Source organism: Tursiops truncatus, chromosome 7 (assembly GCF_011762595.2).
Source record: "Tursiops truncatus isolate mTurTru1 chromosome 7, mTurTru1.mat.Y, whole genome shotgun sequence".
NCBI lineage: Eukaryota > Metazoa > Chordata > Mammalia > Artiodactyla > Delphinidae > Tursiops > Tursiops truncatus.
This window is the reverse complement of record NC_047040.1, coordinates 60962603-60978238: the sequence shown is the minus strand read 5'-3', so window position 1 is coordinate 60978238 and position 15636 is coordinate 60962603. Positions and strand designations below refer to the sequence as shown.

Below are 15636 nucleotides of genomic sequence, written 5' to 3'. Positions count from 1 at the left end.
TCAATAAATCAAAATTGATATATTGTTACAAACCAAAGTCCATAGTTTATTCTGCTTTCCTCAGTTTTCCTCTAATGTCCTTTTTCTGTTCCAGGATCCCATCCAGGACACCACATTATATTTAGTTGTTATGTCTCCTTAGGCTCTTCTTGGCTCTGACAGTTTCTCAGTCTTTCCTAGTTTTAAAGACCTTCTGAGGAGGACTCGTCAGGCATTTTGTAGAACGTTCCTCAAATGAGATTCGCCCAATGTTTTTCTCATGTTTACACTGGGGTTATGGGTTTTGGGGAGGAAAACCACAGAGGTCAAGTCCCATTCTCACTGCATCCTACAATCAACACAACCTGTCACTGTTGAAGTTTGGAGAGTCCACTTTTTCTCTCATTCTTAGGTACCTTCTTCCAGGTCCCCCAATAACACTCACTTGCTTTCTTTTCCAATTACTGAATTACTATAATTTCAAAAGTAAAATTGAAGATCCAGTATTCAAAGGTAGAGAGAGTACCTAAGGTAGGCAGGAATTCTATAAATTCCAAACCTGTAACATAGGAGGTGGCAGAAAGAGAAGCCTTCTCGTCTAAGCCTCTGCCTTCCTATTGTTCCCCTGACAAATCAAATCACCTCAGACTGAGGAGGCTCTTCCACGTCAGCATATAAACCAGGTGATACTGTCAGTAAAGGACAAGAGGAATTGCCAGTTGTGTCAATCATACTGTCCAGTATATTTTTATACAGCTTTCGTTTGGCTAAATATAGTTGTAATCCATTTCTGTTGCTAAGCATCATATTTTTATTAGGCGAGGTACTCTATTTGAAAACGCAAACGGAGTCTGAGTCTTGTAGTGAAGAGCCTGGAAAAAAAGGGGCAGACTCTAAATGTCAATGACTTTCGTATGTTTGAGCTTCCAGATGAGTGTGGTACAGTTTCCTAAACCTACCTTACAAATGAGTCCGGGGAGTGACTCATCTTGCAGCCTCCTTGATTTTATTGCCATCTCTGTGTGTCTTATTTCACATATCTTTCCTGTCAGCTATAGAGAGGCTGAGCTACAGCTATGGCTGCTGAGCTGTGTCTCTCCACAGTCATGTGGTTCAGATGACAACAAAACAAGTAGCTCACTCAGATGAGCAAGGGCTCTCCAGAGCAGGGTGATCTGTAGGAGAGGGGAAACAAAAATCTATTTAAAATCCTTCCTCGTGAAGAGATGCTGGGAATATATTAGACAGTGCAAGGAGTCTACGGATTGCTAAAAATTGCAGCAGGTGACCCATGGGTTTATGTAGAAAATTCTTCTCTGGCAGTTGAAGAAAAGCAGAGTGGATGTTTGTCTATCTCAGTGGCTTAAGAATAAACTTCTCTGAAACAGGCATAGGCTAAATGTATTAGTCCGGGCTCCTAGCTGCAAATCAGACACCAACAGTAGGTCCTTTAAGCACAAAAGGCATGTTTTTGCAGAGCTCAGCAAATTGACCTGCCACTTACTTTTGTACGGCCTGAAAGTCAAGGAAAATTGTTACATTTTAAAATATTGGATAAAATTTTTTTAAAAAGAATGATATTTCCTGACCCATAAAAATTATGTGAAATTCAAACTTCAGTATCCATAAATAAAATGTCATTGGAGCCCAGTCACACTCATTTGTTTACATATTGTCTTATAGCTGCTTTCATGCTACAGCGGCGGAATTGAATAGTGACAAAGACTGTGTGACCCACAAAGCCTGAAATATTTACCAATGTCTTAGCTCAGGCTGCCACAATAAAATACCATAGACTGAGTATCTTAAACAACAGAAATTTATTTTCTCACAGTCCTGGAGACTAGAAATCCAAGATCAAGCTGCCAGCATTGGTTGATTTCTGGGGAGAGCTGGCTCTCTCCTTGGGCTGCAGACGGCTGCCTTCCTGCTGTGTCCTCCCATGGAGGAGAGAGAGAGAGAGACAGACAGACAGCAAGCTCTCTGGTGTCTCTTTTTATAGGACACTACACCCACCATAAGGCATCCCTATTCTCATGACCTCATCTAAGCCTAATTATTTCCCAAAGCCCTATATTCAAATAGCATCATATCGTGGGTTAGGACTTCAACATACGAATTTTGGGAGGGCACAATTCAATCTGTATAGCTAACAATTCCTTTACAGAAAAGGTTTGCTAATCTCTGTACTAAAGGATATTAGGACACACACAGACTCTCCCAAGAGTGCCAGAAAACCATGCTACAAACTGTGTTGGAGGCAACACAGCTGGGAAATTCACAAAACACACAGCAAATTGGTTTAGGGAGACTCTACCACCCCAAGGTGCTGCTAATACTCCCAGCACCAGGCACTGGACAGGACTGCTAGAGGCCTTGGCATTGCTGCCTCTGTAAACTGTGGTGTTGCTCTTTGCACCCTACCAGAATGCATTCAGCCAGTGTCTGCTACTTGCACACAAGCTTTTGATTCAAAGTCTGGTGTGGGTGAAGCTGATTGGTGGATCCCAGATCATATGTCTGTGTTACCTACAGCTGCAAGGGATGCTGAGACAATGAGTTTCTGCAGGGAAGTGGGTGGGAAACCCATGATGTGGCAAATTCTCTAAAGGTACTATCTAACAGCAAGTCACAATGTTAAAATGACTTCTTCCTACATTGTTTGTCCTCCACCACTTCCCCTGAGAATTGTTACCTCTGGAATAAACCCCTCTTCTCCATGGGAAATATCCCCATGTGGCATCGCAATATCTGACTTCCTGAATCCAGAGATTGTTTCTAACAAAATTCCCATTTTGGGAAAAAGTGGGGCTCAGTGATGAGGAACCTCTCTGCAATGGCATGATACGCTGTGTCTCTCCCTCCTTCCCTTATTAAATTCTCTGTACCAGAGATGAGTTGCTATCAGTGTTTCCCACTTTGGAATTAGGATCTGCCTCCTCTATCTGGGTCAGAATTTACTTTAATTCTTTCTTATTACAGCAACATGGGAACTCTGGGAGAACTAGAAAGAAAAAACTCAAAGGGTTTCACATTCCCCTTATTCTTTTTAAAATACCATGTGAGGAGAACCTCCACTTTTAGCCAAGATGGGGTAACAGGGACCAGATTTGGCTTCCATTCCAGAACAACCAGATTTTCCCCTTTCCACCAACACCCCCACCCCAAACCTGAAAAAAAAAAAGAACCCAAAATATATAAAACAATGGTTTTCTAAGCGCTGGACATCAGGCATTGAAAGATACAAGATGAGCCCTATGATTGACCTTGAGAGAGATTCTAGATAATAGTGCAGGGAGGAGGAACCCAGAAGGAGTATGGCAGACTCTTTGAGTTGAGAAGAACAAGCTGAGAGTCCTGGGTGATCAAGAAGGCTGGAGTTTGAGGGAGGAAATTGTTCCACAGAGAGAGAACTTTGGAAATCTGCAGAGATTCCCACTTGAGCATTCAGTAGAGTACACACCAACCCATGTGAACAAGGAAACACCCAGGCTGGAGAAAAAGCAATCTTAGGGCTTGAAAGAACAGTGTTCATTAGTAACACAGGACAAGAAATACTGACTGTTCCCACCAGCTAATCTGATAAACCTCAAAATTCGCAAGGCATTTAGGAAAGTACTAAGTAAGACCTTAGTGGGGAATTGGTCTCACCTGACAAATCTCAAAAACAAGCTGCAAAATGTTCAATCTGCTTCCAAATAATTTAATTACACCCCAGAACAAAACCCAAGAATGTTTATAAGCAAACAAAAATATCCATCTCCCAACAGAGTAAAATTCACAATATTTGCATACAGCAAAAACTTATCAGGTATGCAAAGAAGCAGGAAATGAGGAGAAAAATTAACCAACTGAAACTGATAGGAAACTGACACAGATACAGGAATTAGTGGCAAGGACATTAAAACAGTTGTTATTATTGTATTCTAGATATTCAAAAAAATTATCAGAAACAGAGAAAAATCAAATTTCTAAAGATAAAAACTAACATCTGAGATGAAAATTTCACTGATGAAGTCAATGGCAGAAGAAAAGATTAATAAACTTGAATACATAGCAATAGAAATTATCCAAAAATAAAACAGAGAGAAAAAAAGATTTAAAAAAAAGGGAAAGACCATCAGTGAGCTGTAGGACAACTTCAAGCAGCCTAAATTACATGTAACTGTATATCCAAGCTGGGGTAGGAACAGAAAAACTATTTGAAGAAATGATAGCTGAAAATATTCCAGTTTTGATGAAAACTATAAACTCACAGATCCAAGAAGCTCAATGAATTCCAAGCATAAGAAACATGAAGAAAACTAAACTACACTAAAGCACATCAGAACCAAATTGCTCAAAATCAATGATGAAGAGAAATTCTTAAAAGTAGCCACAGAAAAAAGACACATTATGTACAGAAAATCAAAGATAGGAATGACAGAAAATTCTTCATAGGAAACAATGCAAGGATAATACAGTGGAGCAACATCTTTAAATAAATGAAAGAAAAAAAAGCATCACCTAGAAATTTATACCCAGCGAAATATCTTTCAAAGAGGTTAGAACAAAGGCTATGTCAGACATACAAAAGCTGAAAGAATTCATAACTAACAGACCTGCACTATAAGAAATGTTAAAGGAAATCTTTCAGGCAGAAGGAAAATAACACCAGATAAAAATGCCTAACACCAGGCATATCTCAAAGATATTGTGGGTCCGGTTCCAGAGCACTGCAATAAAGTGAATATCACAATAAAGTGAATCACACAAATTTTTTGACTTCCCAGTGCATATAAAAGTTATGTTTACACTATAATGTAGTCTATTAAGTGTGTGACAGCATTATGTCTAAAAACAATGTACATGCCTTAATTAATGAATACAACAAAGTCAATAAAGCTAAAAAATAATAACCGTCATCTGAGACTTCAGTGAGTTGTAGTAGTAACATCAAAGATCACTAATCACAGATCACTGTAATAAATATAATAATAAAGAAAAGGTGTGGGGCTTCCCTGGTGGCACAGTGGTTGAGAGCCCGCCTGCCGATGCAGGAGACATGGGTTCCTGCCCTGGTCCGGGAAGATCCCACATGCCGCGGAGCAGCTGGGCCTGTGAGCCATGGCCGCTGAGCCTGCGCGTCTGGAGCCTGTGCTCCGCAACGGGAGAGGCCACAAGAGTGAGAGGCCCGCGTACGGCAAAAAAAAAAAAAAAAAGGAAAGGTGTGAAATACTGTGAGATTTACCAAAATGTGACACAAACACATGAAGTGAGCAAATGTTTTTGGAAAAATAGTGCTGCTAGACTTGCTAGATGCAGGGTAGCCACAAACCTTCAATTTGTAAAAAAAACTTGAAATATCTGCAAAGCACAATAAAGTGAAGCACAATAAAGGGTGATATACCTTTATGGACACACACAGAATAGAGAGCAACAAAGATGGTAACTACATAACCAAATATGTTAAATTTATTTTTCTTATAATTTGAATATCTTTTTAAAGATAATTGATGGTTTAAACAAGAATAATAACAATACATTGTGGGGATTATAACATATGCATAAGTAAAACACAGGAAAACAATAGCATAAGTGTTGGGAGGGAGACATAGAAGTATACCATTATAAAATTCATATAGTATATGTAAAGTGGTATAATATCATGTGAACATTATACTAAATAATGTAATAAATTAAACATATAGTAACAACCTTAAAACAGCCACTAAAATAACAAAATGAAAAGTTATAGCTAATAAATCAACAAAGGAGATAAAATGGAATCATAAAAAATACTCAATCCAAAAGAAGACCAGAAAAGAATAGGATAATCAAGAATATATAAGCTGAGGGACTTCCCTGGTGGCACAGTGGTTAAGAATCCGCCTGTCAATGAAGGGGACATGAGTTCAAGCCCTGGTCCGGGAAGATCCCACATGCTGCAGAGCAACTAAGCCTGTGTGCCACGACTGCTGAGCTTGCACTCTAGAACCCACGAGGCACAACTACTGAGCCCCTGTGCCACAACTACTGAAGCCCATGCACCTAGAGCCCATGCTCCACAACGAGAGAAGCACCGCAATGAGAAGCCTGTGCACCACAATGAAGAGTAGCCCCCACTTGCCGCAACTAGAGAAAGTCCACGCGCAGCAACGAAGACCCAACGCAGCCAAAAATAAAAATAATGAATAAATAAATTCATTAAAAAAAATACAACACATCAAAATTTGTACAATGCTGCTAAAGAAGTACTTAGAAGATCATTTATGGCTCTAAATGCCTATATAAAAGAAAAGAAAGGACCCAAATTAATGACTATATTTTCCACCTTAAGAAACTAGGAAAAGAAGAGCAATGAAACTCAAAGTAGGCAGAAAAAAAAGAAATAAAAATCAGAGCGCAAATCAACGAAATAGAAAACAAAATCAATAGAAGAAATTGATGAGACCAAAAGCTAGTTGATTATCCTTACCTGCAAATGGGATTTGCAAAGCTTATATCTGATAAAGGACTTGCATCCAGAATATATAAAAAAAACTCAAAACTCAATAATAAGGAAACAAGCCACACAATTAAAAAAAAATAGGCAAGAGAATTAAACAGACATGGATGGCAAGTACACATATGAAGCATATGAAAAGATGCTCAGCATCACTAGTCATTAGGAAATGCAAATTAAAACTACAATGTAAAAAACAAACAAAAAAACCCTACAATGTAGTACCACTATATACCTACTGAGGGCTAAAATTAAAATAACTGACCATATCATGTGTTGGCAAGAAGGCAGAGGAATTTGAACCCATATATACTGCTGTGGGAATATAAAATGGCACAACCACTTTTGAAGACAGTTTGTCAGTTTCTTAGAAAGTTAAACATACACCTACCATATGATCCAGACATTCATTCTTAGGTATTTACCCAAGAGAAAAGAAAGCATACATCTACACAGTCTTGTACTTGAATGTTCATATCAGCTTCATTTATAATAGCCCCAAATTGGAAACAACCCAGACGGCCATCTATGGGTGAATGGGTAGCAAATACTGGTATATGCACCCAATGGAATACTACCCGGCAATAAAAAGGAATAAACTATTGACACATTCAACAACATGGATGAATCTCCAAATCATTACACTGAGCAAAAGAAGCCAGACAAAAAAGAGTATGTGTTGTATGAGTTTATTAATATAACATTCTAGAAAATTCAAACTAATGTATAGTGACAGAAAACAGGTTAGTAGTTTCCTGGTGGATGAGGAGATGGAGAGGTACAGAGGAAGGGATCATAAAGGGCACAAGGAAACTTTCAGGAGTGATGGATATTTTCACTATCTTGATGGTGGTGATGATTTCATGGGTGGATACATACATCAAAACTTATCAAACTGTACATTTCAACCATATGTTACTTGTTATATGTTATATACCTCAAGAAAAAGTCAGTTAATAAAAAAAAATCAAGATTGGGCATTACGCATACTGTGTTTCTTCAGCCATCGTAATGGTTCAGGCCCAGAAACTGGTAGTTCTTTCGTGGGGTTTGGGGTGTTCTCTTACAGCCAAGTCTTTGCAAGCCATCCAAGGTGATAGGAAGGGGAGGGAGCCACAGTGTTGAGCTTCTGTATTTCTTTCTTCAAGGTAGAAATCAAAGGTCTTTGGGGTCTTCCAATCACAATTCTTTTATCTCATTTGAGTCACTGATGGGTAGGTTTCTTTGTTCTATTTTACAGAAACACAAAGAGTGAGCATGATTCCTAAACAAAGTAGGGTATTTGCAGATGTTCTTGTCCTTTGACGCAGATATAAAGCCTATCTTCTGAGGCTGGTGGTCCAGTGGTTAAGACTCTGTGACTCTGTGCTCCCAATGCAGGGGGCCCGGTTTGATCCCTGGTCAGGGAACTAGATCCCGCATGCCGCACCGAAGATCCCGCGTGCTGAAACTAAGACCCGGCTGGCCAAATTAAAAATGAATAAATAAATAAAGCCTATCTTCTGAGAAAGGACAAAGAGATTCATATGTGCCTTGCTTAAGAAGAACAGACTAAGGTCGCAGCCTGTTAATTCCATCTGCTTCCCATAGCAAGAAAAATTTTTTACAATGAGGTGTCAGAGGATCTTCAGGCCCCATGGAGGGGATTTTCCTGAGGGGATCCCTTAACAACCTTCCCGTGTATTTAAGCCAACATGCTCCATCTCCTAGGGTAGTACGCCTTATCTCTAATTGTGGAATATAAGGCTTTGTTTTATTAAAAGAATTTGAGGCATGAGGAGGATGGAAAGTATTTGGTTGGTGGGGGTGAAGTCACATGGCTGCATACTTCTCTGGCCTTGATGAAATCATTTATGTAGGGAAGAAACATCCAAAGTAAAGTACTGTCAGATATATTCCAGAAATTGGTCGCTTTCCCAAGGCATTCAGTGATTGGAGCGGATAACTTGCTGGCAAAAGACAAGTAAGGACCAAAATAAAAAGCAAACAAACTCAACTTTGAAGTCCATATTTCTCCATTCTTTCTTTTCTGGGTTTGTGGGGATATGTTTGCATAGCAAGAGGTGCCCCTTTTCCTCCCTTCCCTAGCAGAACTTCCCAGACCTCAGCTGCCTCCCTGGCTCCAGGGCTTCTATCCCAGCAGGCCAAGAGGCAGGCTGCTCTGCAATGTGATGCATGGGCATCCAAAGGGCTTCCACCCAACAAACTTCCTTTCTTTTACAATGATTCTAGCCATCTTTCCAGTCTTCTGCATACCCGGAGTGTGTGAGGGGAATCCTCACAGGGGAGTTACTCATGTGAAAATGAAAAAAAAGGAAACTTCATTCAAATTGGAGTCAGGGGACTTCCCTGGTGGCGCAGTGGTTAGGAATCCGCCTGCGAATGCAGGGCACACGGGTTTGATCCCTGATCCAGGAAGATCCCACATGCTGCAGAGCAACTAAGCCTGTGCACAGCAACTACTGAGCCTGTGCTCTAGAGCCCACAAGCCACAACTACTGAGCTTGCGTGCCACACTACTGAAGCCCGCACGCCTAGAGCCCGTGTTCCACAAGAGAAGCCACCGCAATGAGAAGCCTGCACACTGCAACGAAGAGTAGACCCCGCTCGCCACAACTAGAGAAAGCCCGCACACAGCAATGCAGACCCAACGCAGCCAAAAATAAATAAATATTTTAAAACCCTCATAATTTATTAAAAAAAAAATAAAATTGGAGTCAGGAAGGCCAGAAGTGGGAGCTCCCACACTCTACAACTCCGTGATATCTGCAGACCCCAAATAGGACTAGACTACCTTGCATCTCCATCAGGAAAAAGGTTACTCCTTTACTACCCCAGCAGGAGGAAGGAAGATTTTTTTTCCTCGCCTGGCAACGGCTCAGCCAATGAGAGACCATCATCACAACTCAGCCAATGAAAAGTCACTACACTTTGAACTCCCAGTTTCCTCCAACGGACTCTTTCTTTATAACAGCCCAACTTCCCCTTTCTCCTATAAAAGAATGTTCCTCTCCGTTGTTTCTCCAGACTTGCCCATAGTTTTTGCTACAGCGTGCTTACCTGAAGTGCAGTTTTCTGCTATTCCTGAATGAACCCATTCTGCTGGTAAAATAACTGGCTATTTTAGTTTTAAGGTCAACACTTGCCTACTCCGGGCAAGTTTCCCTGCCAAGGAATGCGGCTTTGGCCTCAATCAGCTGGATGGGGCCGGAATGTATTTTGCATATCCGGGTTCCCAGGATATGTGTTCCTGCTTCAAGAGAGTGTGAAACTGGGGGTCAGCTGTATGGCTGGGGAGATGTGTGAAAAATAGTGTGGGCATTTCACATTATGCCTGAAAACTACTATGAAACTCTAGGGAGAGCCTCGAAAGTGCATAAAAATAAAAATTGTCCTCTAGTAATGTAATCTCTCCTCATAAGACCTCAGAGAATATTTTCTAACAAAGGTAAGATCTGAATAAAATGAAAAGCGTTACTTTTATCCCCATTACTTGTTGGACAATGTTAGGCTACTCTATTCTTTAGGGACCCGTCACCAGTCCCAGAAACCTTCTGAGTATAGGAAAATTTTGTGTGGACAGAGAACATTAAGATAAACCATATTGACTAAACTTGAGTGAAACCCAACTCTGTGCTTTGTCCTCCCTCAAAAAGTGCCTAGTGAATTAGTCTGAACAGAAATGAAACCAAAATTTAATTTGAAAAATAAATACATAAACACGAGAAACATTCAACAATAAAAAAGGGGAATACAATGAAAGTAATTCCTCATCTAACCTCTGCCCCTTGTTCTCCTCCAAGGAGCACTGTTAATAATTACTTAATCTATATATGGCATTGACATATATGTATACATTATATATATTCAGACACATACAGAGAATAGATGGATTGATAAGTAGATAGATATAGATATCTCATGTATTCTTTTTTAGATTGTGAATTTCTCCATATATACAAAAGATTATAATGTATAAGTGAAGGACAAAGATTATGACTAACATGAACACTACTGTATCAGTCATGGTCCTAGAAACAGATGGCAGGCTCAAACTGGGAAACTGAGGAGAGTTGAATAAAATATTTTCAAAGTTGCAGGCAGGTTTACGGGAACAATAAAGATAATGCAGTACTCAATGGTTTATCCAGATTCTGTGGAGTTCTAAAGCATATTCAATTTTTAAAACCTTCTTTAAGAAAAAGAATGCAAAATCATTGATATAAAAGTATGTACAGAAATGAATTTAGAATGAGAAAGAAAACATCAAATCACAAATTGATAAAACTGCAAATACCACAAATATCACAAAATCACAAATATCTCATCATATCACTATTAAATTTATTATATCTCTTTAATACTTTTCCCGACTTATTTTTGCTATGTGCTCTTTGATCTTCACATGACACTGACATCATCCTCCACAGAAAGAATAGAAAGCTAATTCAGACTTTCCCCTGGCATAGTCTCTTTCTGGGTTCCCTATTCTGTTCTATTGGCCCATGAGTTCCTCCCTACAAAAGAATGAGAATAGTCCAGTGTCACAGTTAGAAAAACAAATGCTAGCACTTGTCCTGCTGAGCGCTGGTCAGAGGTACCATTTTTTAAGAGTAAAGGTCAGGAAAAAAAAAAAAAAAAAAGAGTAAAGGTCAGGGCATTTTACAAAGCTAAGGAAACTCTCAGTCCATCTTCCATGCCTAAGAATGGTTTTGTCACTGCCTATGCCAAGCACTTCCATGGTTCCTTATCCCTTCGGGACAAAGTCTCAACTTCCCTGCATGACAAATGAGGCTCTTCATCCTCCTCTTCCTTCTCACCGGCCTGGCCTCATAGTAGCACCTTCCTTCAATTACCTCTACCTGTTCTGTACAGTTTATACTCCAGGAATACTCAGCTACCTACAGTTCCAGAACATCCTGTGCTCAGTCCCATTCCTGAGGCTTTCCACATGATGTTCTCTCTGCTTGGAATACCCTCCGCAGCTTGTGCACCTGGCAAACCCACCCCGTGCCTTCAAGTCACAGATGAAATGCTGGTCCTCCTACAAAGCTTTCTTTCACTCCCTCAGACACACTTCAGGTTTTCTTCTCCTTTGTCACAGTCCCACTGATGCAATGATCTCACACTAATGCAACTGTTTGTAGGCTTATCTCCTCACTAGCCTGTAACTTTCTGGAGATCACAGACTGAAACTTCCCATTCTTGGATCCTAGGCACCCAGCACAGGGCCTGGCACACAGTAGGCACTCAATAAGTGTGTTTTCAATGAACGAGCATTGAGCAGACTTCTATATGCCTAGCATCGTACTAAAATGTTATCTCATTTGTGCTTATAACAACCCTATGAAGAAGTAGTGTCATCCTTATTTTACAGATGAAGAAACTGAAGTTCAGTGCGTTTAGTTTGCACATAGCTCTTTCCACCCAGTTCTGATGCCAAAAATTTATGCTGTTCCTCAAAGCAGGTAAACTGTGCTGTTTCAGTAGCACTTAAGCTAGCTGCATACGGCATGGCTGATCCACCTTTTTCTGAAATAACATACTGTTTTGCCATCTCTCAGAGATCAAAACCCCCATATGTTTCTGTCCCAACCACTCCCACTGAAATTGCTCTTTTTCAAGGTCACATGTGATCTCTCTGCTGCTGAATCCAACGACCATTTTTCTCTTATCTTTTTTTGACTCTGGATAGTTTTCTACAAAGTTGATCACTACCATTGTTCTGGGAATAATTGTCTCTCTCAGCTTTTGTGACAAACCATTCTCAGATTCTTCATGGCCTCACTGGGCACTCTGTCTCAGTTCCCCTTTCTGGCTCTTCCTCCTCATTCCTACCTCTAAACACTGGATTTCCTCAGAGTGAGGTCTTGAACTAGCTCCTCTTCTCTACCCAACCTCCTGCCCCAGGTGAGTTCACCTGGTCCCATGAAATTCAATAGGATCCACATGCTGTTCGCCAATGGCATATCTCCAGCCCAGTTGTCTGCTTACGTTCATATACCCAACTAACTACTTGATATCTCTACTTGATTGTTTCACTGGAATGTCCTCAATTTTCATTGGCATCTCTTAATTTCTCCAGTCTCCCAGTGTTCCAGTTACTATAGCTATGTGACAAACCACTTCAAATCTTTTTTTTAATTGAAGTATAGTTGATTTACAATGTTGTTAGTTTCAGGTGTACAGCAAAGTGATTCAGTTTTATATATATATAAAACTTCCTGTTTGGTAACCATAAGTTTGTTTTCAATGTCTGTGAGTCTATTTCTGTTTTGTAAATAAGTTCATTTGTATCATTTTTTTTAGATTCCTCATATAAGTGATATCATATTTGTCTTTGTCTGACTTACTTTACTTAGTATGATAATCTCTAGGTCCATCATGTTGCTGCAAATGGCATTATTTCATTCTTTTCTACGGCTCACTTCAAATCTTAATAGGTCAGGAATTTGATACATGATAGCTAGCTAGCTAGCTAGATGTATTCATCCAATGGCAGCAAAAGAAGAGATATTTCTTCGTCAGTGCCTCTTTAGCCAGGAAGAAAAAATAATTCCCTTAAGAAGTCCTCCCACATGAGAGCCCAGGTCCAGACTTCTTGAGATTCCAGATATTAGATCCAGGTCCTGGAATGGACCTGGCTTCTTGGATCACGCTCTGTCCCTGAAGTCATGCTTGTCAAATGATCAAAGCAATATATCACCTATATCTCTTATAGGAGGTGACCTCATTAAACTACACTTGTTTCTGGAGCTGAGAGAGGTCTGTGTTGGGTTTCCTAGGATCCCCATTTTTATCCAGGCAACCATCTGCAGCTAGGCCTGACCATCCACTTTTAGATCATCTCTGTAAATATTGTACAATTCCAAACATTCAAAGACACAGACACAATGGTTTCCAAACACTCTGGATTTGTTACAACACTACATTTATGCTTTTCAGTCCCCACTCACCTAAGAGCTATAGGCATCTATTTGATTTTCTTGAACTAAAAAGAATTACAATGAAGAGATTTTGAAAGCATTTTTGAAACTTTTGCCAATTTCTTTAAGCTTGGTAAACGGCCTCAGGTGTCAAAAGACCAACACTCCAAATCACCCATCTAAAGGCCTCTTGACAATGTCATTAGTACTGAAGGTTGGTTTACCATTTCATTTGGCCTTTTCAAGCTGTTATTTTTTTCCCTTTTACTCACACTAGAGCTTCAGCCAAGAAAATGTACTCCCAGCTTCCCTTTCAGGAAGATTTTGCTTTTATTGTTTTTACTGCACTTATTTTTCTTTATTTTTTTCTTATGATAACTTGCCATATTCTCTCTATATTTTATTCTTAAGATGATATTTAAGCCCTTGATACCTGCTACCTTTATTGATAACAAAATGGAAGCTTATTTGTCTCTTCCCTTTGAAACTCAGGAAGGATTTGTCAAGTGTGATGTTTTTTTTAAAAAAAAAAACCAACAAACCAACTGTATTGGTTTGGCAAAGATTCACTGCTGCATTTGTGATGCTTTTCTCCAGTACTTTTCCTGGGACTGACAGTTTTTTGGTCTATTTCACTAGCTGCTGTAATGTGTTCCCTTACACGGTCTCATCCCCAATGGTTTGGTAGCAAGTCTGTGTGATGAAAGAGTCATGGCGAACTGGAAACCAGAGTTAACACGTGGAGCCCTCCACACTCTCCCTCAACCCTGTAGAGGCCACCTCACAGCCTTTCCCTGTTGCAAAGAGCCAGGTAATTTACTCTAATACCAATTCATCCGTCCACAAGATGAGATTGTAGAGACCTCACTGAGAGACTGTGAAACTTTAGTGAGTACAAATCTGGGATTTTCTCAGCTACCCATTTCCCAGTGGAGAGTTTGCACTGTTTAAAATTTACCTATACTGATATCTAAAGGATAGTTTTCTGGTTAGGAAAAAGAAAGAGTGAATGCTAATGAGCAACATTTTAATTAATTCTCTCAAGCTTTACCCAAACCCCTCGACTATCTTATTGCTAAGGAGGATTCTACAAACTCTTTTCAGATGGAAATCCTTTGGACTGGTGCCTTATAGACCAACCCTGAGAACAATTTAATGTGACTGGTCTTTTATTGTTTTCAGTTCCTTCAAAGAAAAGTAAATATTTACTATATCGGATACTTTGTCTCTAGTCAACTGATGTTTTAAAAAGACAAGGTCTCTTTGAGCACTTTATTTTCTTCTAAGTACTCGGAAAAGTATTCTGTTCTGCAATGCTTTTCATAATGTCCCATCTGTTCTGATTTTTCAGAGGCTTTTTTTTTTTTTAATCTCCTCAGAAAATTCAATGAAAAAAAGGTAAAGGCTTTACTGCCAGTAAATTTTTGTTCCTCTTCTTTCTGGGAAAGAGCCAGTTTGAGTTTAAAAATAGACCTGAGAAATGTCTACAGCTTGAGATTCTTTCAACCCACTAATATTTGCTCTAGAATAATAAGGAGATTTGATACATCTGAACTAAAATGATCCCCATATTTGTTACCTTTCCATTTCAGATCAAATGAAACACCAAAGCAGCCTTCTCTCGAAGCAAAATCCATTATGTCAACCACCCCCTCTCTTATTTTTTTATTTTTGCGGTACACGGGCCTCTCACTGTTGTGGCCTCTCCCGTTGCGGAGCACAGCTCCGGACGCACAGGCTCAGCAGCCATGTCTCACGGGCCCAGCCGCTCCGCGGCACGCGGTATCTTCCCGGACCGGGGCAAGAACCCGTGTTCCCTGCATCGGCAGGGGGAATCTCAACCACTGCGCCACCAGGGAACCCCTCTTATTTTTAATTTATGCTGAAAAAAGTGAAGTTGGCAGTTTAGGTCATTCTAAGTGTCCCATGTTAAACATTTATCAATTGATGCTATTTATTATTAATTTCCAATAGCAGTTACTGTGGTTCTAACACCAGATTTTTCTCCACTGGGAGAAACATATTGAGGCAATAAAAAAGAATGACTTAATTTTAAAGTTAAAAAAAATGATATTACTGAGGTGTAATTGACATCAATAAAATTCACAAAATTTAAGTGTACAATCAATAAATTCTCTGAAGTGCATATATTTGTTTAACTGCCCTCACAATTATGGCATAGAACATTTCCATCAACCCAAAGGGTTACCTCTTGTCTCTTTGTAATTCTTTTCCTATCTTTGGCAA

General features: G+C 39.7%; 1 protein-coding gene across 5 annotated transcripts in view; it reads right to left on the bottom strand.

Annotated features, from left to right (window-relative positions):
- The window catches only part of METTL8 (methyltransferase 8, tRNA N3-cytidine), a 123290-nt gene that overhangs the window by 19892 nt on the left and 87762 nt on the right, over positions 1 to 15636 (bottom strand). For 2 of the 5 annotated variants that reach the window (XM_073807583.1, XM_073807584.1), the window contains one exon: positions 939 to 7692. The exons of 1 other annotated variant lie outside the window; for it this stretch is intronic. Coding sequence is in view for 3 of the 4 variants with exons in the window: in XM_073807584.1 (XP_073663685.1) it covers positions 7643 to 7692 (50 nt within the window). In the remaining variant the exon portion in view is untranslated. Of the gene's footprint in view, positions 1 to 938; positions 7693 to 15636 lie in introns of those variants that run through there. 2 more of the 5 variants (XM_073807581.1, XM_073807585.1) reach the window with 2 other exon arrangements.